Consider the following 23,684-nt stretch of genomic DNA (forward strand, 5'->3'; position numbering starts at 1 on the left):
ACTTAAGCTAAACCAATACTTGTAATGACTAGTGAAGTACTGATAGACAAATATTCTTAAAGATTGCGTGCGAACAAATAGTTTGGATTGTGTTTGATTTGAGTCAATTTTAGACTGGTGATATTCGAGTTTAATGATAAATTCTATTTCCATTTTTGGAAAAGCAAATAATGTTACCCAATGTTTTGGTCAAAATTATATTCATCGTATACAAGTCAGTTTTACTAGGTCTATATTACGCTCCAATGCAGACTAAGCTGATTAATCTTGGTTAAATCATGCCTCAAATTCAGAAACCTTACCACCATCTCTCCTTTCTACTTGCGATGATCGTCCCATTAGATTTCCTAAACTCGACCGTTCAAAAGAGTTATCATCTCGACTATTTATCCTGCTCTTGCTCTTGATTGAATTAGGATCCTCTCTAAAGCTCTCTACCATTCTTTTCTCGAACTCGGCTCTCGTTTCTTCTAGGGAGTATATCGCATAAGCTGCTGCTGCAATGGTTGCTGCGAATTGATCGCTTTCCTTGCTGTTCATTATTGAGCTCCCTTTCAACAACCAACACACAGTACATTTCATAAATAAAACTTTATAATAAGTGGATAGATATTTAATTATACAGTATTATTATTGGATTGAAAATACAAAAAATGCAAGCTAAGGTTTTCAATTTAAGAAAAGTACCTCGTCTAAAAGATTCTGATTTCATAATGTCTCTGGTGTTTACGTAATCTTCAGGTCTCTCTTGTTGTACATCTGAAAAACTCACTCTAATATATGCTATACGTCAATAATAATGTTTGCTCAAAATGATTAACGAACCATGATTTACATGGGAAAGATAATTAAACTACCTCATAAATTCATAATCAATTGCTTTTATTTTATCATGGGACAAAGGGAACATGTATTTATTCTTATTTATTTGTGTACAACATTGTTATTACATGACGACACACTAAATGCTTTTAAAATCTCCCAAAAACAAAGGCATGATGTTGTATGATAAATATTTTTCATTTTTTCACATAGTTATTTGATAGAGTGTAAAACATATTCCTAGGCCTTAATCATCAGTTTCAGTTTTTAGTTGAGTTGATATTCTAACATGGTATTAGAGCCAACGTGACATAAAAGTTACGGGTTCGAATCTCATCCTACCGTACCGTACCCTCCTTTTCAAACGGAGGACACATGCTGCATCCACACATCAAGCCTGATAGAGTATAAAACATATTCACTATAACTAATTTATGTTTTTCCCCTTTAAGGAGACAAAAAATGGATGATAATGGTGTTTCATTAGTTGCAACTTGCAAATATGAACAATTTTATGAATTTTTATATCTTATATTTTAGGTACCACTTTTTGAAAGTTGTTCGCTTGTTCTTACTATCTATTTCTTCGATTAATTAAGGAGCCTAACTTAAATTTTTTTCATTTCAAAACATCGTTTTTTTATTTTAAAAAAAATCCTCTATCTTTTTCTTCTACCTAATTAATTCCTAAACACCTTTAGTAAAATCTGCTTAGAATTTGGGAGAGGCTAAGATCATCACATACATCACATTGTGGTGCAACCACGGTATACAATTTCAATTGTGTTAAGATGGTTTAAACTAAATGTATCGATGTACATATAGGTTTTATTGAAACAATGGTAAAATTCAAATAAGGCATGAATAGAAAGTATTATACCTTCGGCGATGCCTCTTTTGCTGGTCCATTATCCTTTACAATGTGCACATACAACACGTAGAACAATCTATCAATCTTCTTTGTAAACTGATCTTATTCGTTATATATATTCTTGATGGAGCGATACGCAGCTTCCCTAGCTTGATATATATGCAAACTAGCTAGATCATTGAAAAAAAATTAAACAGATTATGCATTTAGGTATTTGCATTGTGGTATGAATAATATACAGTAGAACTATATATGAGAGAACGAGAGACCGTTAGGGAAGTAATATGTAACGTGTAAATAATATACTTTGCATACGTACTAAGAATGGTTTTGGCAATCTTATACTTAATCCTCGAACTGATGGTTAGGCAAAATTACTAATGAAGCAAGGAATCTTTTTATGCATCAATGAAATGTTTTCATAATTAATCATAAACTTGAACATTAGAGAAATGTTTTAATTTTTAAGGTGCTACAGTTGCTACACGTACAGCTACGTGTTAACAGTTATTTTTATCTTTGTTTTGGTTTAAGAAATCTTTAATTAAGGTAAAGTTACCAAAAAAATAAAAAAATAAAAAAACTGATTTTATTGTAAAGAATTGAAAAATGAAAATAGTGTCTTATCAACTTTATCTAATTAATTTAGTTGTAAACTTGATTTGTTGTACAATGAAATCAAAGCATCAAGGAGCTCAAAATAAGCAAATGATAGAGTAAAATTAAGTTGTATTATGCATATGTTGTCTGAAACAATAATTACTCTTGTATTCAATGACAATAATAGGGGCTTATTGGTACAATTAGACTTCATGTTGGTACTTTTGTCTTCAATGACAATAACAAGGGTTTGTTGGTACAATTAGACCTCATATTGGTATAGTAATTGTACCAGCACGAGGTCTAAAAGTACAATGCAACAATCTAATGAACATTTGTTATCATCATTTATGACAAGAGTAATTAATAGCATGCATTTCCTCTACAATAATGGAGGCTTTGTACCCTCTGCTTTTGTTGATTGGCCGATGAGTTATAGATTAGCATTTTGATGTATGATGCAACCATATATGAAAATTTAAATGTATTTGGGTTTGGACAATAAACTATGTAAAACTTGTAGGCAAATATCCCTCCTCTTTGCACTACCTACTTGTATGGAGGACAAGGGTTTGGCTTTTGTTGTTTCCAAGCCTAAGTGGACATTAAAAGGTGCTTTTTTTCAAATATCAAATGAGCAACACGGATCCAATGCCATGTTTTATATTTTGGGAGCGAAACCTTTTAAATCAAAACTCGAAAACCGGCAATTTTAGTCTTCAAACCTTTCTTTGCCCGCGTTAGCATCAAAGCTCTCTCCTTTCCTGATTTCCCCCCTCAAAACTCAAAAAGAATCCAGCAGTAAGCAGTGTACTAACCCACCCACCTTCTTCAATCAACAATGGCGGAGGACCCATCTCCGCCATCACCAGAACTCACCGAAGAGTTAAGGCAAAGGATAGAAACCAACCGTTTACGTGCCTTAGCCAAGCGCCAAGCATCCTTATTATCAAACCCTCAACACCCAATTGATTACTGGAAATCATTCAAATCACGGAAAGTAATCGACCCATCAACCAATTTACCCGTTCCCTCCAAAATTGAACCCGTTTCTCCGCCTTCGAGGTTTCGGGTTCGACTCGAAATCTGTTCTTCTGATTCTTTCTTCATTAATCCTGATCGAATTCAAGGGTTTTGCTTTCCGGGTCAAGAAGATTGCTTTCAAATTATTGAGGCTTGTCTTTCAAATGTGAGCATTTGGGTATTTTGGGATTTTTATTTCATTGTTGGGTTTTAGTTGAATTGGGGTTTTACTTGGTTTTAACTTTTAAGCTTCATGTTCTAATTTTAATGAGTTTTGCAATTTTTGTGTGGAAATTGTGGTATATATGTTAAGCTTGACTCATTTCATGTTTTCATTTTTTGCTTGAAGTATTATCCAATTGTGTTTGATGAACAAAGATTGTTGTTTTTAAATATTCCGTCGGGTGTGAACTATGCTGTGAAATTTATTTTTTTGGCAAATTTGATTCATTATGTGAGTATGTTTTGCTTGCAATATGTACATATTCGTTTGATGATAATAGTTGCATTCTGCAATCCTGGTTTGTTGTGAGAATGCAGTTCATGCTAAGCTTTCTATAATTGTGTTCTGCTGGACCTGTATGCTTTTATGTTTGATGATTGTAGCTGCATTTGATTCTACTTATGCTACTATCTCAAAACAACTTATAGCTTCAACACACATTCTATTTTTGCTGGAACAGAACAAACTTGGATGTTCGATTTAATTAATTTGTCAGTAAAGGGTGTGTATTTGTCTCCAGTAATACACAATTATCTGGACAATGTTTGCTTCGAATTGGTGGTTGCTGAGCTTCTGTGTGATGAACAACAATGCAAAGCTATAAGTTGGTGTCTCTTGTGTGGTCACTTAGCTGGAGGAATGTGTGTTGAAGCTATTCTACTTTCTGCATAAACTTCCCTGACTTGTGCTGTTTTGTGCTCTCTTCTTTGACTAGGTTATGTCGACACATTATACACAAATCCATGGTGGTGGGAAGGCGTCTGTTTATAAGCTTACATATTATGACGCAGTTCTTAAATGCTTAAAGAACTGCACTGACATTGAAGAAGTTGAAGAAATACCATGGACAACTTATAATGTGATGATGAAACTTTCTCATTCCCACATGCCTGGAAATTGGACACCGTGTAGGCCTGAGCATTTGCCTGATGAGAAGGTTGAGGAACTGATAAAGAAGCTGCCAAGAAAATTGTTGGATACTCTCTTGCCTTTTCAGCTTGATGGACTAAAATTTGGATTGCAAAGGGGGGGTCGGTGTCTTATTGCTGATGAAATGGGGCTTGGCAAGACCCTTCAGGTAGCATGAGCTTTGATATATCAACTCACTTTCTTACTTGGTTTGGAGTCATGCTTTGTTCCATTCTTATTGTCTTGATTTTTATCCCTTCTTAAGTTCTCTTATACGAGTATATATTATGCTGTAACCTGAATCTGTGACGATCTTAATATTTAATTGTGGCCTAAAGAATTTGCATGTGCTCATGAACTTTAATTTGATGATATAGGGAATGAACATTGTTTAGGAGCCCTTGTGTAGAGGAGAAGGATAAAGATGAATTAAAAGAGGGTTCCTTATGATAAGGAGAGAGAAAGAGAGAACCCATAGCCAAGTTTATTGATGTTGCATTTTATAAGCAACTTCCAAATAAGGAAAATGTTTTGATCGTTAAAAACCGAGGAAGGCTTTATAAATTCATGGATGAGTATATATTAAATTTGTTTGTTTCCTGCTGGAATGTAATCCACTTCATTGACATGATGTTTTCTTGGTTTCAGGCCATTGCCATTGCAAGCTGCTTTGCCAGTGAAGGCTTAATACTTGTTGTTTGCCCTGCTATCTTACGCTATGCATGGGCTGAAGAATTGGAACATTGGCTTCCTTCTTATTTGCCAGCTGATATCCATCTTGGTACTGTCCTGGATGACCTTTTCTATTAATTTCTTTAGCTAATAGCTTTTTTCTCTTCCATCCCTGTAAGAAGCCTGTATTGGTAGGGTTTAATGCACCTTAAGATCTTTCCTGCCCTCTTAGGAACGTTAATCATTTTCATAGGATGAACTATGGTTAGAGCATAGCATTCTGATTGGATTAGAAAGTTTGGCCTAGGACTCATTGTTCTCTCAAATGATATCTTTGTAAATGAGTGATAACTATTTTGATTGGCTATTTGGCAAGGGAGTTTAAAACCCATTTTTTTCCTTTGCTTATGGTCTACTGGCTTCTGATTTATGATTGCCCCGTTGTTCATTTTACCAGTTTCATCTTGTTTCCACAATAACATCTAATGATGAGCTTAAGTGTTCTAGAACTTTCTTATTATCTTTTTGTTAACATATGGCTGAGCAATTTTTGGCATTTTGATACATAAGTATACCACTTTCTAGCTAGTTGATGTATCGCTCTTAGGGTCCTTCTTACTTCATTATAATCATAGACAAAAGTTTACATGTTTGCTTTTGTTTTCATTATGGGTTTACGCGTGTATAGGGTGCGTTGTAAGTAGCCCTATTAGCTACTGGCGTTGCATCTGGTTTTTTTTATTTTATTTTTATTTGTATATATATATATATATGTATATATATATGTATATATATGTATATACATATATACATATATATGTATATAAATGTATATATTTGTACATATATATATATATATATATATATAATTGCTGATATACTTCCTTCACCCTCTAAGAGTGTGTTTTATTCACCTGGTTTTCTTATTAGACCTTATTAAAACGTATTTTAGTAATGAACTTGGGTTACCCTTATACTTATTTTTCCTGAACTTATATCATATGAACTTATTTAAATTAAGTGAAAATAAAGGTGAACAGAACATGGCCTTAGTGTATTACAAATATGGGAGCATTGTACCACTTTATCCCATATCTAACTACATATATTTTTGGCATATTATATGTTGGAAGAATTTCTGCATTATGTAAAATAATAGTTGTCACAAATGCAAAAGTAGTCCTTTGATTTAATGAAGTATAACTTATAATTATTGGAAATTTGATAAGTATTGCTTGCTTTGGCTTCTTCTTACTAGATCAAATTGTAAAAGCAGGTGATGTTTGTCTTGTTTTGATTTTAACACTTGCACATTTATTTTCTTCAGTATTTGGTTATAAAGACAATCCTGTGCATTTGAAGAGATGTCCAAAAGTTGTTGTCATTTCTTATACTATGCTTAAACACTTGCGAGATAGTATACTGAAATGGGAATGGAGTGTCATGATAGTCGATGAATCACATCATATACGATGTTCAAAGAAGAAATCAGAGCCTGGAGAGGTAGACTATTTTATTTCCCTTGTTTTATCGGAATATTGTTGGTGAGCACATGACTTGGCTGTATTTTGTATATTTGCTAAACAATCCTAGATTTTGTTTCTAGTTGCATAACTTTGCAACAGTTGGTTATCTAAGTCATGATAACATGATTTCGTAAGCTCTGAACACTTGTTATGAGAAGAATGGATCATTTAAAGAGTAGAAGATTAGATTTTTTTTCCCAGATCATGTTATTATCTAAAGAGGCTACTATGGGAATTTTTTTTTTTTTTTACCTAACATAGTTACTCAGCTGTCTCTGCTGGTATGTTTTAGGGGCCTTTGTTTTGTACTTTCATTTTCCAAACAGGAAAGTCCCTGCACTACTTTTGCAAGTACCTTATAGATAATTAATATGTATGGGAAATTTAAACTTGAAATTGTGATATTAGTATCGTGGTCGTAGGACTTCAGAAGCTTTTCTTTTCTGTATATTTTCAATTTAAGGATTTCTTGTCTTGTGGTTGTATGCCATTCCTTTTAGTTTCCAATTATTATCTTACAACCAAAAAAGACTTCCTACTCTTTGTACGGAGTATTTTTTTAATAAAGAATTGACATGGAAAAATGAGTGTTAATAGAAGCATATTACTCTTCCATGATCCATCCATGTTTTTGCGCTCTAAACAAGGAGGCGATATGCTAGCTAAAAATTTAGCCCTTGACATTGAACACCATTTCAACATGCTTTGTCATGTGTTAATACTCTATTGTGTTTAATGATACCTTCAAGGGTTATAATATTCTCCTCAAATTTGTTGAAAGTAATCTTTTTATCCTAAAATTGGTTGAACAATTCCCTTAAGGGTTAAGATATTCACCCTAAGGGCATGCTTGGATTGAGAGTAATAACTAAACAAAATGAATGTGAATATTGGGGAGGAGTAGATAGTGATGGAGTTATTGCAAGGAGTTTTATGTAATGGTGGTGTGGTGATAGGTGAAGATAGGGAACTAATACCTTCATTTTGGGGGTAATGGTTACACTAGGGGAAAGGTGGGTAAGTGGGTTACTATTATCCTCATTAGGAAGATAATGATTTCTCCACCTCTCTCTTTTCTTCATGTCACAAATACCTTATTTCATTTATAAACACCTTACAACACCACCTCTATTCACTTATGTTTTTCCTAACTTGACTTTTATTGCCTCCTTTATTTATTACCCCCAATCCAAGCATGGCCTAAAGGATATATCTCTAATTTAGAGCTGACATTAGTTGGATTAATTCCTTTTGTGCTTTTAAGAATAATAGTAATGCTATGTTGCACAATTGTGTGTATAGTGTTATACTTTCTCCGTATTTATTTACTTGCAACACAACCTTGTGGCACGTGCTTTGAGGTTGAGATTATATAATGCAAACGGACAAATTATTCAAAATAAATTTTACACATGATATACCTAACCCTACTCTAATCATCATGTTAAAATTATTTTAAATCGCTCGTTCCTAATCATCTCCTAAAACTGCTTGCATAAAAGGTGTGTTATGAGTAAAAAGGAAACAACGGAAATAAAACTTATTCTATTCATCTTATTTCAGAAACTTATTACTAATTCTTTTTTATAATCAGGCAAGGTCGGATCAAACTGAACGCAAAAGATTTAAACCTAAACTTCTTATTTCTAATTACTTTTATTTTATTTTATTTTTTATTATTTTTTTTTTCATATATGTGATTGTGTGACTAAATATTGTTAAAAAAAAAAATAGATTTATGGAAAAACAGATCGAGACAAATTCAACAAGATACTGTTTTTTCTTATACATTACGGTCAAAGTCTAGTCCAACCTAGAAACCAGATCTGACCAGACCTTAATTAAAACAGATTAGAACGCCTTAATCAAGTCAAAATATATTTCAATTGGAGGAGAACATGTTCTGAGTAACATGAAATCCATTGGTATACTTTTGTTTTAGTGAATTGTAGGTGATCCATTTTATCTAATAAAAATAAAATATCATGCTGTCCCTTGTTTATACTCATCTCTACTTTAATGGGGAAAAGTGGCTACCCATTTCTAGTTCCAGGAAGACAATGAAAATTAGAAATTAAAAAAATTTGGATCCCGTGAAGAAGATTTGCTACCTCTGATCACATCATGTCAGATTTCTGGAATGATCTTGAACGTGTAATGGTGTAAGTCATTTAAAAACAACTTGCAATAACAAGAATAAATTGACTGTAGATAAATTCTTGGATTATTTCACTAATTTGACAAGAGTAATGGAGGGAGAGGATCTTGGTTGGTGACTACAGAATTCAAATACATTCAGTGTGGTATAGACTTTCTACTTTCATTGATATCTTTGGAAGGGGTTTTATTTTGTGCAGTTTTTCAGGCTTTATGTTTGTTGAAAAGAAGTATGAAACTGTAATGTTTGAGGAAGGAAATAGGCAGTTTACAAGGGGCTTGATGAGCTAGAATAAATAAGTGAGTGTTGCTCAGACTGAGGTTGAGACGTATAGCCATATACAATGAATTTGTTGAGACTTGAGTTCCTTCTTAAGGGTTTATATTGCTTTCATAATTGAAAAATGAATCCTTTTCTTTTAGAGGCTGAAAAGATGAGTGCGGTGCATTGAGAAGCCAGTCTGAATAAGATTATTGATCACTAATTTTTGTAGGTTTTATTTCAAAAGAATATTATTGAGACCATGTTAAAGTTGTGAAGGGTGGGAATTTTATTGCTACGTTTGAGATGGAGGGAGATGATATGCTTAGACCCTATTCTTGAAGTATGGGAGCTTCTTCATGTATGACATGCTTTGGGTTTTTGTGGAGTCTTATTATTGGGAAGCTTCACCAAGTCTTTATTAGAATTATAGTGCTAGATACCAACTTCTAATGGCATTATATAGATTATATACAATGGCTTGTTAATGTGCAATATTGGCATTATTGATGGTATAATAAAAGTAGTATAATCAAAGGGAAGAGAATGAAGATTGAGTGGTAGGGTTTGAAGTGACAACACCATTGTAGTGGGTGTGGTTTATTTTAAGTATCATCTTGTTTATGCTCAAGTGTTTTTAACGTAATGGAGCTCAAGTTTAAGCTTTCAATCAAAATTAAAAATATGTTCATTCTTGGCATGTATGTATAAATTAAAGATTTAAAGATATTGACCGATTATTCAATGTGCATTAGTTATGAAACCAAAATTAGAAATTTGTAAAGAATTTAAAATGAACAAAAAAACCTCCAAATTATCTCTTGATAGTCTTGAAATGAAAATAAATCATATTTTATTTTGTTTGCTGTTGTTCATGAGCAACAAATTTATCTGTGGTCAATCTCATATTTTAATGTAAATGAGCTTTTAAACTTTTTAGAAATTGGTTTATCTATTTATTTAAGCAAACACAAACAAGTTTTAGCTAAGCCAGGCTCAAGCTGCTCATTGATAGTTTGGTTCATGTATACCAATAGACGTGGCTGGAAGTTGGATAAGATCATGTGGTATCATGTTTGTTGAGCCTTGGAAGGGCTTTTGAGATTCATCTTTGGCATTGATGAGGTTGTGATGACAATGTAAAGAATGGAAGGTGGGTGCGTGTGCATGAATGCATGATCATGCTCTTGAGCTCACAAACAACCATAAATGGCCACCCACCATTAAACTTCTTCAAAAGGCATCTGATGAGGGTGTGCCAAGAAAAGCGCAGTGTGTCATCCAGTGTTATTTATACATATAGTGAAGCTAACTTTGTGCCACAAGTATTGTCGACTATAAATTTTGTGTCCCAAATGTAAAGTTTGTAGCTTGACATGTTTAGTCGACTTAAAAATCTTGTGATTTTGTAAGCGGTCTGCTTATAATAAGCTTTGCAGAGGTGAAGATTGTATCATCAATTTTCCTAAGCTAGTAGAATTTGATAAGTCCTAAACTACTAGAATTTATGAGTGCAATAGGGTATCATTAAATCATTCTCTGTCGCCTATGACAAAGGTCCCTTTGGTAGTTGGTACAGAAGGTAAAGCAGCATGTCCGTAAGGTTAATTCATTTTTATTGATTTTTGAGCAATATTACGAGGAGGAGAATTGATTGAGCTTAAGCAATCTATTTATGCAGACCCAAGAAGTTTAGGGTCATTAAGGGGTTTGATGGATAAATTAGAGTTATATTCATTTTGCTGTGGAAAAAAAATTTATTCAACCCTCTTTCTTAAGTAAGCCTTTCCATAGTTTAACTTGTTTAGACCACTAATGGACATGCCTATGAATTCGGAGGTGTTTATGTTGTATTTTTTTTGTTGAGGCTCATGATGTGGGTTCTGAAGTAGAGGAGAGATTACCTTGTCAGAACATTTGTTGAAGCTCAAATTACATTTCTTAAATGGGAGTGGATCTGGCATTTTCTCTTAGAATCTAGCAATAATGAGTGACGATCAATGAATTTTATTTGCTTACAAACAACAATAACAATGTGTAAAATAAGTTCTATGATATGACCTTTTTTTTTTTTATTTTTTTTTTATTCCATTCATATCTGATTAGAACTTGTTTAGATTGGTTTGATCTGATTTGAAGTAAGGTCAACTGAACTGAGTCTTACTGTTTTACTTTAGAATGTAGACTAGTCATTGATGGGTATCTACCCATCCAGGTTATTACAAATATAGTGTGCCACAGAAATTTTGTTTTTTCATTATTAATGTACCATTTTGGCTGCCAGTCTCTAGTCTAAATTAATCAATGCAATGCATTTTTAAATCTGATCAGAGTTGGACATGAAGAACAGAAATTGTACAAGGCCCATTCGCTACCATTCTTTTGCCTGGAATTAAATACTATGGTTATTAAAATATTGGGTTTTGTCATTTGCAAATGATCTAACTGCAGGTCATTTATTATGTAGTATCAATAATGGCTTTATTTCCCAATAACACACCTTAACTTGATGCCTTTTCTTGTTAATAGATACAAGCTGTTCTCGATGTGGCATCTGAGGCTAAACGCATAATTCTGCTATCAGGAACACCATCTTTGTCAAGGTTACACATACAGCCAAAGCTTCAATACTGCAATTAATGGCATTATCTTCATAAAGTCTTGGCATTCTATTTTTAATCTTGTCATGCTGTGGATATTTTTCTTTTAATTTTTGTGAATGTCTAAACAGTGAAATTCTTGCTAGGTGATCATAGGCCATTTGATATTTATCATCAGATAAATATGTTATGGTGAGCCTCTTTGTCTTATGTTGCATAAACCTAATTTTCCTTGCCTTGTGAAATCCTAAGGTGATTTTTTCTCCTTTTAGGCCTGGCCTGCTGGGTAAAGACAAATATGAGTATGCAACTACTTACTGTTCTGCAAAACTTATCAACAATCATAAAGGAAAGACATTCATGGTAAAGTTTGTATCCTTCATTGAATTTGGATTACCTCATCCTTATTTAAGGAAAAGAATTATGTCAAATTTTAAAAATTATGCATTTGTTCAAACTATTTTCTTAGGTAATGAATGAGTTCTCCATCTTTTGTTTATATTGATTAAGACACATTTCAAAATGCTTGAAGTGTGTATTATATGTACAATGTCATGCATTCAGTGGCAAGTCTTTACTTGAGCTTTATGGAAATGTCTATGTGTAATCAACCTACATAATTGGAGAAGTACTTGGTTTGGTTAAGATATCCACTATCCAGGGTATTCCTTTCTTCTAAGAATATTAGCTTGTACTTGGTGTTAAATTCAATCCAAACTAGATTGAGCTCCTTTGGAACATTTTCTTTCGTTTCTAAAGAAATAGTGCCATTCTCAAAGCAAAGTTGGGCTTGACACATGAAATCTATACTTGGCATAAATAATAATACACCCGTGATATTGTTCGTGAGAGAGCTCACCTCCCAAAGTCCCATGGCTCTCTTTGTATCGATTGCCTTGTTGCAGAGAACAAGTGGTCCTCATTTTTTTTTTCGCAAATGAGATTATTATTAAGCCTTGGCTGTGTAGAAGTAATTTAATTTAGAATTTATTACAAGTCTCTGAAATTATTGAAAGTCAATTAACCCAATCTTCCTGCATCTTTTGTAGGATGTCTCAAGGGGCACCCGTTTGGAGGAGCTGAATGTTTTACTTAGACAAACTGTCATGGTCTTCCTCTCTTCTCTGCTTGACCATGCATCTATTGAGCTTTTTTCATCTTATATAGTCTGTTCATATGCATGTAACTAGTATAGAGTTTATTGGTTGATAAACTTTTGAATTTCTACTGTTGCAATTTCTTTTCTGCTAATATTTGAAATTTGGATATTTCTTTGACTACATATATCCAACTTACCTATATTCGCTTCTGCTTTCTAGATACGGCGTTTGAAGGAGCATTTGCTAGTGCAGTTACCGCCTAAACGTAGACAAATTATTAGCTTATCTTTAAAAAAATCAGACATTGCTTTTGCGAAGAATGTTGTGGCAAATCTGGGAGAGTCACATACTAATCATGCTGGTAAAGATGATGATAACAGTACGATATAACTATAAGATTTAAATTTATTTGCAATGTCATGTTTTTGTCTTATTGTATTGTCCTTTTCTGATCCCTTTGAGTGAGGCAATTTCTTTTTGGGGTTCAGTTGGTTTCCTTTTCCTTTCTGCTCATGATTTTTGTACCTTGTTCCCTTTTTTTTTAAGGATGCTATCGGTTTCTAATATAGTATAATAGTATTAGGCTTTACAATTTCCATGGCAAATTGAATGACATATTATAAGTTTTTTATTTTTTATTATGTATATACAACCAGATTAAAGTTAGTTTTGGACTGATTATTGCTTATTTCTACTAGTATGTGCTGGTATGGTAGATGTGATAAGTTAGTGAAGTAAATAGATCTATCATTAATGTCTACATTGGTGGTATATAGGTTTCAAGGTGAATTATGATCCCTCATGATGTTACCATATAGATGGTTCTCACTTTGAGGTGATTTTTTTTTGTCTGCAGACGCTGGAGGGCATGATCGAGAGCTATCTGATCAAGTGCTTGGTATTTCTAAGGTGCTTGGATTTCTTGATTGGCTTTCCCTTCACCCTATTGTTACTGAAGCAGATGACTCAAATAATGCCGAGCTGGATGCGAGTTCTCACAAAATGATAATATTTGCTCACCATCTCAAGGTCCTAGATAAATTACAGGTGAAGAGCTCTTCATATTTCTCTTGCTTCAGGTGTTGCCAATGTTGGCTAACCAACTTTAATAATGATGGAATTGTTATATCATTATTAAAGCTGCAAATATACCGTGATAGTTGTGTTCTCTGGCTGTGTAATTTTACTTTCAGCAACTGCAAAATGATAAAATTGAATCCTTTCATTCATAAGAGGACCACCTTTCTATAGACCAATGTGCATTTTAGTTAAGAGAAGTTAGGTTCTTGTTGTTCCTTTTACGTCAAATACCCTTTAGTAGCAAGCTACATAGGGAATTTCCATTTCCATGGTAATTGATCAATCTGTGGGGCATGGCGATTTCCATAAAAAGGAAAGCCCCATTTAAACCTAAGATTAAATCACTGCAACCAAACAACTAAGGCTTATATCTTTTTTTCTAAATTGAGCAGGAAGTTAAAAAACCTAAGATTAAATGGAAAGATTAGCTATTTGGAAGTGTTATGTTATACACTTCTTGTGTTTATTCTTATGAATGGTTACCCATTTTCAGGCGTTCCTTTGTAACAAAGGCATTGGTTTTGTACGCATTGATGGTAATATACTTGATCGCGACAGGCAAATTGCTGTGAGGTCATTTCAGTCATCAAAAGAGGTTACTTATGCTCTTTATCCTCACTTATGCTCTTTATATTGTCATCGTTTGATGCTTTGCAATTTTCACCGTATTTGAATTTGCCTCTAGAATTCAGTTGATTGTCCCTTCTAACTTACTATGAGTTCATTCTCAGTATGCGAGCTCAATGTGTGTGATTTTGCATGTAGAATTCAGTTGATTATCCCTTCCATCTTACTATGAGTTCATCCTCAGTATGCAAGCTCAATGTGTTCCTATCCATGTGCTGACCATAGTGACCAGAGTGTATGTTTTCCTATCCATGTGCCGACCACGGTGACCAGTGTTCCCTCTAATTTTCTTGTCTAGCAAAGGTTTAACAATACCTCAGAATGTTTTTTTTATTTAAAGACATGCTTTTAGAATTACTCTAGTTTCTACGACAGAAACACGTCATCTTCCTGTCTTGTTTTGAAGAATTAAATAAAAAAGAATGATGTAAGCTGTTATATTTGTAGATGGATACATTTGGTTGAAGTGATGAATGGATCCACCCAGATAATGTGCATTATTTTCAAAATTGAATGAGTTTATGTAACAAACTAGTTCAGCTAAGCAATAAAAACACACACACAAGTAAACACTAGTGACTGATTTAGAGAAGAAGGCAGCTATTTTCGTTAATAAAGGTTCAAACTTTCTTACAAGGAGGCTTGAGGCCACCACTCTCACTCAGTGACTTGAGGTCACCACTCTCCTTTCCCAAATGACTTCAAATATCTAGCTACCTAGCATATTCCTCCCTCCCCTTTCTTATATATACACAAACAGCCAAAATAAAGTAATATCAAAAGACAAAAGGTGTGCAGCTGTCATCATGTGATATGATAGCAGACCACTGCCTTGGCTGCTCACTGATTTTCATGTTGCTGCTCCACAACTCCTACCCTTGACGGCTTTCCCTGTCCTTTCTTGCTCCTTCTTGTGTATGTGATCCAGTCACCCTTCTGCTTGCTTGAGGCGTTCATTACAGTTTATTATAGTGATCTTAAAGGCAACAATAATTTTTTTGACTAGCATTATAATATGATATCCTGTATTTATATTCAGAAATTATGTGATGTAGGTCAAGATTGCAATCATCGGAATTTCAGTTGGCTATGCAGGACTGGATCTTTCAGTGGCTCGTAATGTGGTCTTCCTGGAGCTTCCCAAAGACCCAACTTCCTTGCAGCAGGTATAGTTGAGCTGGTAATTGATAATGTGCTGAAGTCCATAATCTTATATAATTATTGAATAAAAAATTTGAAACTACTGATGTATACTTTCTATTTTTTTACGGTCTCCAATGCACACCTTTGACTATCACAAGTGACTTTGTGTGCTATTCTCTTAAAATTGGTAAATAAGTGTGCATGTTTGCTGTCTAATTGTGCTTAGCATTTTAGGACTTGGCTGAGGAAATATTCGAAATAATAGATCTTTTTTCAAGAGGACTATGCTCCTTTAGAAGCTTTTGTGTTCTATCCTCATTTCAAAAGTGAGGGTTTGGAACAAAGTTGTCTATGTAGCATCACTTTGGCTATAATCTTCTTATGAGTATCTTTGACTGGTATGATGATGAATTTGAGAAATTAATTGCAACATATAGTAACATTTTTTCCTCCAAATGTTGCAACCTTTTTTTTTCTCCCCTTTCTATAAATTTTTCTTTTTAAAATGAAATAAATAAATAAAGGAGAGGGAGAGAAGGATGAAAATTGTATAAGAAAACAATGACGCTTCAGGACTCTCCCTCTTAACTTGAGATATGTTGGAGATGAAGCATATAAAGGTACGCAGGAAAACAAATGTGCTTTGATTTCTATAGAAATAAACCAACACCTTCAATTTTGAGCATGGAATGGGCCAATGTGTAACATGTCTACTGTAGGATGTGTAAATTCTTGTCGTTGATTTCATGAGTTGAAGATACGGTTTTGTTGCGATTGCGGGAACAGATATGATGCGTGATCACAGACCATGTCACGATTGTCACAATGCGAATTTGATTTCAAAGCCTTCTTAGGATTTTATTCTAGTTGTACGTTATTAGAATCGTTAGAATAGATTAGTAGGGGATTAGAGCCTTTAGTGGGGAGACATGGGGAATTATTCACTATGTCTCTGAATAGGAAGTAACTTTTGTGTGAAACACGGGATGTTATGTTAAACAGGTTTTTAAAACACCCCCTGTTGATACGGACAAGATCACAGGTGTTTGAAACACCCCCTGTTGATACGGACGAGATCACAGGTTTTGAAACACTCCCTATTGATACTAACAAATTTGGTTTGGTCAATTGTAAAGGATTTTCATAGAATGGAGAGAATTAGAAATCATAAAGAGGATAGGAGAGAAAGAAACGCAAAGGGGGGGAAAAAAAAAACCAACAGACCTCATCCTGGGATTTAAACTCAGGACTTTCAGTTTATGGCACTCGCATTTCACCACTGTGCCACTGCTCTTTAGTCATTATTGTCTCCTGATTTATTTCTATCCAATTTTGGGGGCCCTGTGTGGTGGCATTGCCCCTGTTTGAGACCAATCTTCTCACAATACTTCTTCCTTCTGTTAACTATTGAGTCATCTTAGCATCAACTCTTTTCAATGTCATTTACTAAGCACATTTGCTATCTGTATTATGATTGCTTTTGAGTAGAACTTTGATTAACCTTTGCAGTTGCTTGTTTAGGCTGAGGATAGAGCGCATAGAAGAGGACAAACCAATGCAGTCAACATTTACATATTTTGTGCAAAGGTTTTTCCCCTCCCTTTTGGCTTCATGCCTTTATGTTAGATTATGTGATCTTCATGTTTAATTTTCTCATGGAACTCTAGGATACATCTGATGAATCACGCTGGCGAAAGTTGAACAGGATTATTCAACGTGTTTCATCTGCAATTGATGGGAAGTATGACGCAATAAGAGAGATTGCGGTATTCTTTCTTTTCTTTGCCCAGTGGATTGTAAGATCATCATTGTACAGAAATAGGATCCACCAATACAGAAAGAGGGTGGAGGACATCATATTGAATGTTTATCTAGATTTTAGAATAATATAAAAAGAAGGGATTAGGGAACATAGAGGAATGACACTGGAATTTAATTGAGATATAAAATCTGACTGCTATTTATTGTCAAGGAAGAGAAAAATTCTTACAGTTCGTTTCTTACTTGGTAGTAACAGGCAGTATTGAGGAATGAATATAAATCAAAATTTGTGAGAAAAATTCATTCTAATGTCTATCTATGGTTATGCTACTCCATCTGCAGATACTTTTGGGTGTAAAAGACTAAAGAGATACGTTTGGGTGAACTAGCATTACCATGGGCATTGGAACATGACTTCTCTTACAAATTTTCATACAAATTATACTCATCACCAACATATAATATCACCTAACAAGCAGTTGATAAAAGTTATAAGATGAATTATAACTTGGACTTGGTGGACTGTGCTTTAAAGATTAAAAGTTGAATTAAAATGGTCCAAAACTTTTCAGTATCCAAGAATATGATTATGTTAAAAAATCATTGGGAAATTGGTTTCCTCGTTGCATGATGTCCATTTCTTATGTAGACTATTGAGTGAAATGGGTTCTAATTACAAACAGGTTGATAATGTATCATGTATCAGAAACATGAACTTATTTCAAAGTGTGAATTCAAGTTATGCTGCTCCATCTATAGAGAAGTGTCCTACAGATGACAACGTACAGCAGAATGGAGCCGATTATGATGATGATGTTAAGGTAGGTAAATGAGAACTCGAGACATTGGTCATTAATTTTAACATGCTGATTTATGATGCTTTAGTACTACAACGGTTGAAATTTGAATTTTAACTTTCTCTTGCTTACTTCCCCCCTTGTTTGAATTTTTTATTCATCATTTAGAAAACCCTGTAAATAAACAGGAGAATTGAAGTATACTGCTACAAAGATACACAACCCATGGACATTGGTAAAAGTCGTATATTTATTTATGGACACTAGAAATCAAAGGAAGTCAAGCGAAGTGATTACAGATGTTCGACCTGTTCCCCTTATACCTCCAAACTGCTGACATTAAACTCTCAGTCCTGTATGACATAGTTCAACTGGGTTTTCTTTCTAATATATAGTGCATATGGTTCACCCTAGATAGTCATACTTGGGTTTGCTTCCACGTTGTCATGAAAATTACCTTTATGGATTACATTTGCCTAATCCAAAACATCTTAGACACTGACAATGTTACAAAGTTAGGTATATATTGTAGCTGAAGTCAGTGGAATCTAGAGTCTAATGCTCTCTTACTCCACATGTTTCCAGTTCTAGGTGATTGTGACTTGTATCTGGATTACAATCTGTTCAGTTATATATTGTAGGTATTGCACTGCATAAACCCATATTATAGTGTATTGTTATGAAATCAAGGATACTGGACTTCTCAATATTTCTTTTATCTAGAAAGGTCAGGGGGCAGCTCATCGAATACCTGAACATCTTGCACAAGGTTGCTGATGTATAATTTACTAGATTCTATGTATAGATTTCTTGCCTGGAAGCACCCACTATGATAGTTGGAGTAAGAAAAAGATGATCACATTTTAAAATTTGTGGTCCTAGTTGAATAGAGAATTCCAATAATACATATATATTATATATATAAAGGTAAGAAGAAATAAATAGGGGTTTGTGTTTCATCAATCCTGTATTTGTAGGTGCTGACTCTTATGTTCAATATGTTATGCAGACAGATGAAATGGTTGAAGTGACACAGGAGTTAACTAAAGAGAATGATTGTTTGACCATAAGTCAGAGCTTTGTCCAAGTAAATATGGATTCACTGCGCTTTGCGGTGAGCATTTACACCTACCTTTTTACTTCATTTTAGTTTTATACTCCTTGCTTTCAATTAAACTACTTGTGTCCTCATTCTAGCGTGCCACTAAGATCTGTGCATGAAGTCGTACGAGTTTGTATATGTTGTTATGCATAAACAATTTAATTGTTATGTATATGATTGATACACTTCATGCACAAATCTACTTTTGCAGCTTAACAAGAACAAGTTTATCCCATTTACCACATTAGCTGATGAAGTTTGTAGGAAAAAAAAAAAGAATTCAAATCTATGTGGAGAATTTTAACACCCAATTCAATACTTTTATGAATGTCTTGGCATTAACTTGCTAGTTATGGAATGGTCTGGTAGAGGGTCATTAAGCTTGGATTTATTAAACAATGCGGACTACCACCAATTATTATAGGATGGCATATTGTTTCAAGATAGATTTTCAGTAATTGAAGTACAGCTGTAGAAGAAACCCTAATATATCTATTAAATATTTATTATGTGTTTTTTATATTGTGAAATTATATTTGACAGTGATGGAATTTAATATGGATTGTTATAATGGTTGATTTTCAGTAATTGAAGTACAGCTGTAGAAGAAACCCTAATATATCTATAAAGTATTTATTGTGATTTTTATATTGTGAAAAATAATATTTGACAATGATGGAATTTAATCTGGATTGTTATAATGGTAATTTATGTTTGATTCTATCTTCTTCAATACTAGATTCGATATTTCCAGTTTTGTTTCCGCGTTGCTGGAAAATATGTTTTGATATGACTCCACCTTCCATTTGCAATTTTTTTGCCAATGAATAATGACTATAATCTTTACCTGAATTGTAGGTGAGTCAGTATACTGGAAGAGTCCACTTGTGCACTTGTGATCTTGCAGAAGATTCAGCACCTAGATCATTATCTGAAAATTTCCGGCTAGAGGAAATCTCTGCTGATCCCAGTGAGTGGAGTTCTGTCTTCATCAAGGAGAATCCTACTTGCCAGCTTGCTATTGTGAGCTTCATAAATGAGTGGAAGAACCTGAAACACATTGAAAAGAAGAAGTTGTTTGGAAAGCCTTTGCAGTTACCTTTAGCCATTGAACTATTGCGCCTCAGTGAAAGCAACAACCACGATAGAAATGTACATTCAATAGCCATGAATTTCTTATAGATTATTGTATTATTACACTCTTCTAAAACATATTTAGTTCATCTTAACATGGACTTCTGAAAGGAGGAAGCAAGAGAAGGCATACACCATTATTTGAAATAAGTTTCCCTCTTCAATCTAACGCAGCATTAAAGCAAGTTTGTCTCCGTGATGGTAGAAAGAAGAAGACATTGCACTTACAGTATTGGACGCTAATGGATGAACCCTTATGCAAATTCTGCCAAAATACTTGCCAGTGAGTATATTTTTGGAGTATATTAGATCTCTTACAGTTGTTCATGATTGAAATTAACTCTCTGCTTTCAGAGGTATCAATGCCAAGAAGCCCAAGGGGTTTTTTGATCTTTTCTGCTCAAACGTCTGTTATGACGAGTATCGCTCAAGAACTAGTGGCAGATACCTTCGTCAGGTTTGCATCTTACACTTGTGTCAGTATTAATGTGACACTTGAACACTGCTCAAATCTTTTATGTCCTAAACACTGCCGTTTGGTGTTTCAGGAGCTTTTTCAAATTGAACGTGGTATCTGTACAAATTGTCAGCTCGACTGCCACAAGCTTGTGCAGCACTTAATACCATTAGCAATGGGAAATCGAGAGAAGTATATCGAGCGTGAGGCGCCGCAATTGACTAAGCACAGAAAGTTGTATGAGGCCATATCATACTATGCTATTTTCATTTTAATTTAGTTGTAGCTTGTGATGTCTTATGTCATGGTTAATACAAGTACTTAATAGTTTTGCATGTATGATAATGGTGACATTTTCTGTACGATTAGACTCATTTGTCATACAAAGTATTTCTAAAGTATCAGGAAAAATTTGAAGTATTTCTAGATCATCATTAAATTCAAATGCCATATGCTCCCTTGTTTATTGCATTTGTGAAATTGTGAGTACCACTTATACTGATTTTTTTTCTTTCTTTCTGAAGTGCCATAATTTGAGATTTTTCCTTTTTAGGCTTGACAAACTTGTTCGTGAACCAACTGAAGGTAATGCCTGGCATGCAGATCACATAATTGCTGTGTTCATAGGAGGAGGTATGGTACATTTCTGTCAATCTGCATGTTTTTTTCATTTACTGTTAAATTTCTGTCTTTAATGGTCTAGTTCTGTGATGGATGCTTTGTTTATTGGACTAAAGAATGCAACCATTAGTGAACTGCAATTTTGTAGGATTGGAGTTCATTTATAGACAGTACCTCCTTTTATTGCTTGTTATACTTCCGCCTCAGTATAAATGTTTCTATATTGAAGGAAAATCCAAAACAATATGCACTCTTTTCTGCTAGTAAATTTTTAATCCTTTGGTTTTATGTAAATTCCATGTATATGTTTAATTTAATATTCACAGTACTGTGTTAGTTAAAATAACTCAATGAATGAGGATTAGGATTTTTTTTTAGGAAATTTTGCAAAAAATTTCCTTATAAAAGCATTTTTTTTTTTTTGCGAAGTCATACCTTAATCAATTTTTTTTTTTTTGGCGAAGTCAAACCCCATTTTCTAGCGTTGACTACCCCAACCCCACCCACGAAACCGCCCCCTCCCAGCCCCATTCACGAAATCACCCCCTCCTTAGCTCCACCCACGAAACCGCCTTCCCTCCTCATCCCCACCAACGTAATCGAACCCCCTCCTTTCCACCACCCCGCAATATCTGGGTTTAGGATGGTTCGAGTTTAAAGTTAGGGTTTGGGGGGCGCGGCCAGGGGTGCCGGCGCCGACAGTGGAGGGGAGAGGGGTGGCTAGGGCTATAGAGGAGGGTTTAGGGTGGTCAACGCCGTGAAAGAGTGGTTTTTGGGTGGGGCTGGGGAGGGAGGTGGTTTCGTGGGTGGATTGGGGTAGTCAACGCCGGAAAAAAGGGCCAAACCCCATTTCCCGGCATAAAGGTATGACTTTGCAAAAAAAAAAAAAATTGATTTAAGGTATGATTTCGCAAAAAAAAAATTATGAGGTTTTAAAAGAAAAAAAAAAGCTTTCATAAGGAGGTTTTTTAGCAAAATTTCCTTTTTATTTTTTTTTAATTTTTTTTATTGTCATGTCTGAGCTGCCCTTTCACTATGTTCAACTTTGCAGGTGAGTGCACATTAGAAAACATGAGGACGCTATGTGTGGCATGTCATGCTGCTGTTACTGCAGCCCAACGTACCCAACGATGTATGGAAAATAAGCTATATAGGAAGGCTTTGGCCAGTTTCAGAAAAAGTAATAAAAAGAAGACACTGCGTAAGGTATATTAGACTTCATAATTATTCTTCAAATTCAAGAATTGTTTCAGAGCATTATAGTAGCATTTTACACCTGTATCCAGAAAGATATGTCGACAGCTAAATTATACTACAGTGCAGCGTTGATGAACAAACATAAGCTAAGGCAACCATTTTTTCTTAGAGCCTTAGAGGTGAAAAACAAATGAGGAGATATAAAAATAACCTTCTCTATCAGTTTAAACTTGAGGTTTTGTATAAATTTTTTATTATTCTTGATGGTCCACTTGCTATAGATAAAAATGTTTACTCTACTCTTTAATTGCAAAAGTCATGCAGTTTAAATTTTATTTCATTAATCCTTTTGTACAGAACCGAAGTTCTGCAATGAAAGAGAAGTTAGATGATGACAGTGAGTTACTAATAGATGTACCTGGCAGCAATTATTCTAAAGAATCTGTAGAGAAAAAAGATATACCTGGCGGCAATTATTCTGAAGAATCTGAAGAGAAGAAAGATATACCTGGCAGCAATTATTCTGAAGAATCTGAAGAGAAGAAAGACGATAGCAGCTTGAAACAACCATTGATTGCTGACTTCTCCAAGTTTAGCTACACTGGCACCTGTTGAGTCTATTTTAGCATGCAGGCTTGCAGCAGTGAAATTTAAGGCACTAAGTTTGAGCATACTGATGCTTTTTGGAACAGCTTTTTAAAGGAGCTTTTTAGGGGATTGTATGCAGTAGGTCTTGTGTGTATTATGATTTTGCTGTAGTATTGTTTAGTCTAGGATACATGTTGTAATCAATTGTCAGGTAGTACAGGAAATTTACTGTATGAATGAAGTGTATCTTACTGCAATTATTCCATGAAATTTTCATTATATTAAAATAAATTTCAATTCTAAAATGCTTGAAATGTTCTTTATATAAATATAAATGTCAATTCTAAAATGCTTTGGACACAAACATTTCCCTCTGATAAACTGCAATGCCAGTTTCCATACAAGAAAAAGG

The 23,684-nt window shown here is 34.3% G+C and overlaps 1 protein-coding gene across 1 annotated transcript; it reads left to right on the forward strand.

Annotated features, from left to right (window-relative positions):
• Positions 1 to 2,953: 2,953 nt before the first annotated feature.
• LOC110726387 (DNA annealing helicase and endonuclease ZRANB3-like) lies at positions 2,954 to 23,531 on the forward strand. The gene is made up of 23 exons (XM_021905861.1): positions 2,954 to 3,482; positions 4,255 to 4,617; positions 5,097 to 5,229; positions 6,448 to 6,623; positions 11,595 to 11,668; positions 11,822 to 11,857; positions 11,938 to 12,028; positions 12,715 to 12,774; positions 12,985 to 13,126; positions 13,622 to 13,812; positions 14,339 to 14,440; positions 15,528 to 15,638; positions 17,137 to 17,202; positions 17,283 to 17,381; positions 18,060 to 18,197; positions 19,183 to 19,287; positions 20,134 to 20,425; positions 20,506 to 20,692; positions 20,764 to 20,866; positions 20,958 to 21,103; positions 21,420 to 21,499; positions 22,539 to 22,693; positions 23,042 to 23,531. Exons 1-23 carry the CDS (start codon positions 3,135 to 3,137, stop codon positions 23,297 to 23,299), a joined length of 3,456 nt encoding a protein of 1,151 aa, XP_021761553.1. The 5' UTR covers positions 2,954 to 3,134; the 3' UTR covers positions 23,300 to 23,531.
• Positions 23,532 to 23,684: the final 153 nt, after the last annotated feature.

The sequence above is a fragment of the Chenopodium quinoa genome, unplaced genomic scaffold, assembly GCF_001683475.1.
Source record: "Chenopodium quinoa cultivar QQ74 unplaced genomic scaffold, ASM168347v1, whole genome shotgun sequence".
Lineage (NCBI taxonomy): Eukaryota > Viridiplantae > Streptophyta > Magnoliopsida > Caryophyllales > Amaranthaceae > Chenopodium > Chenopodium quinoa.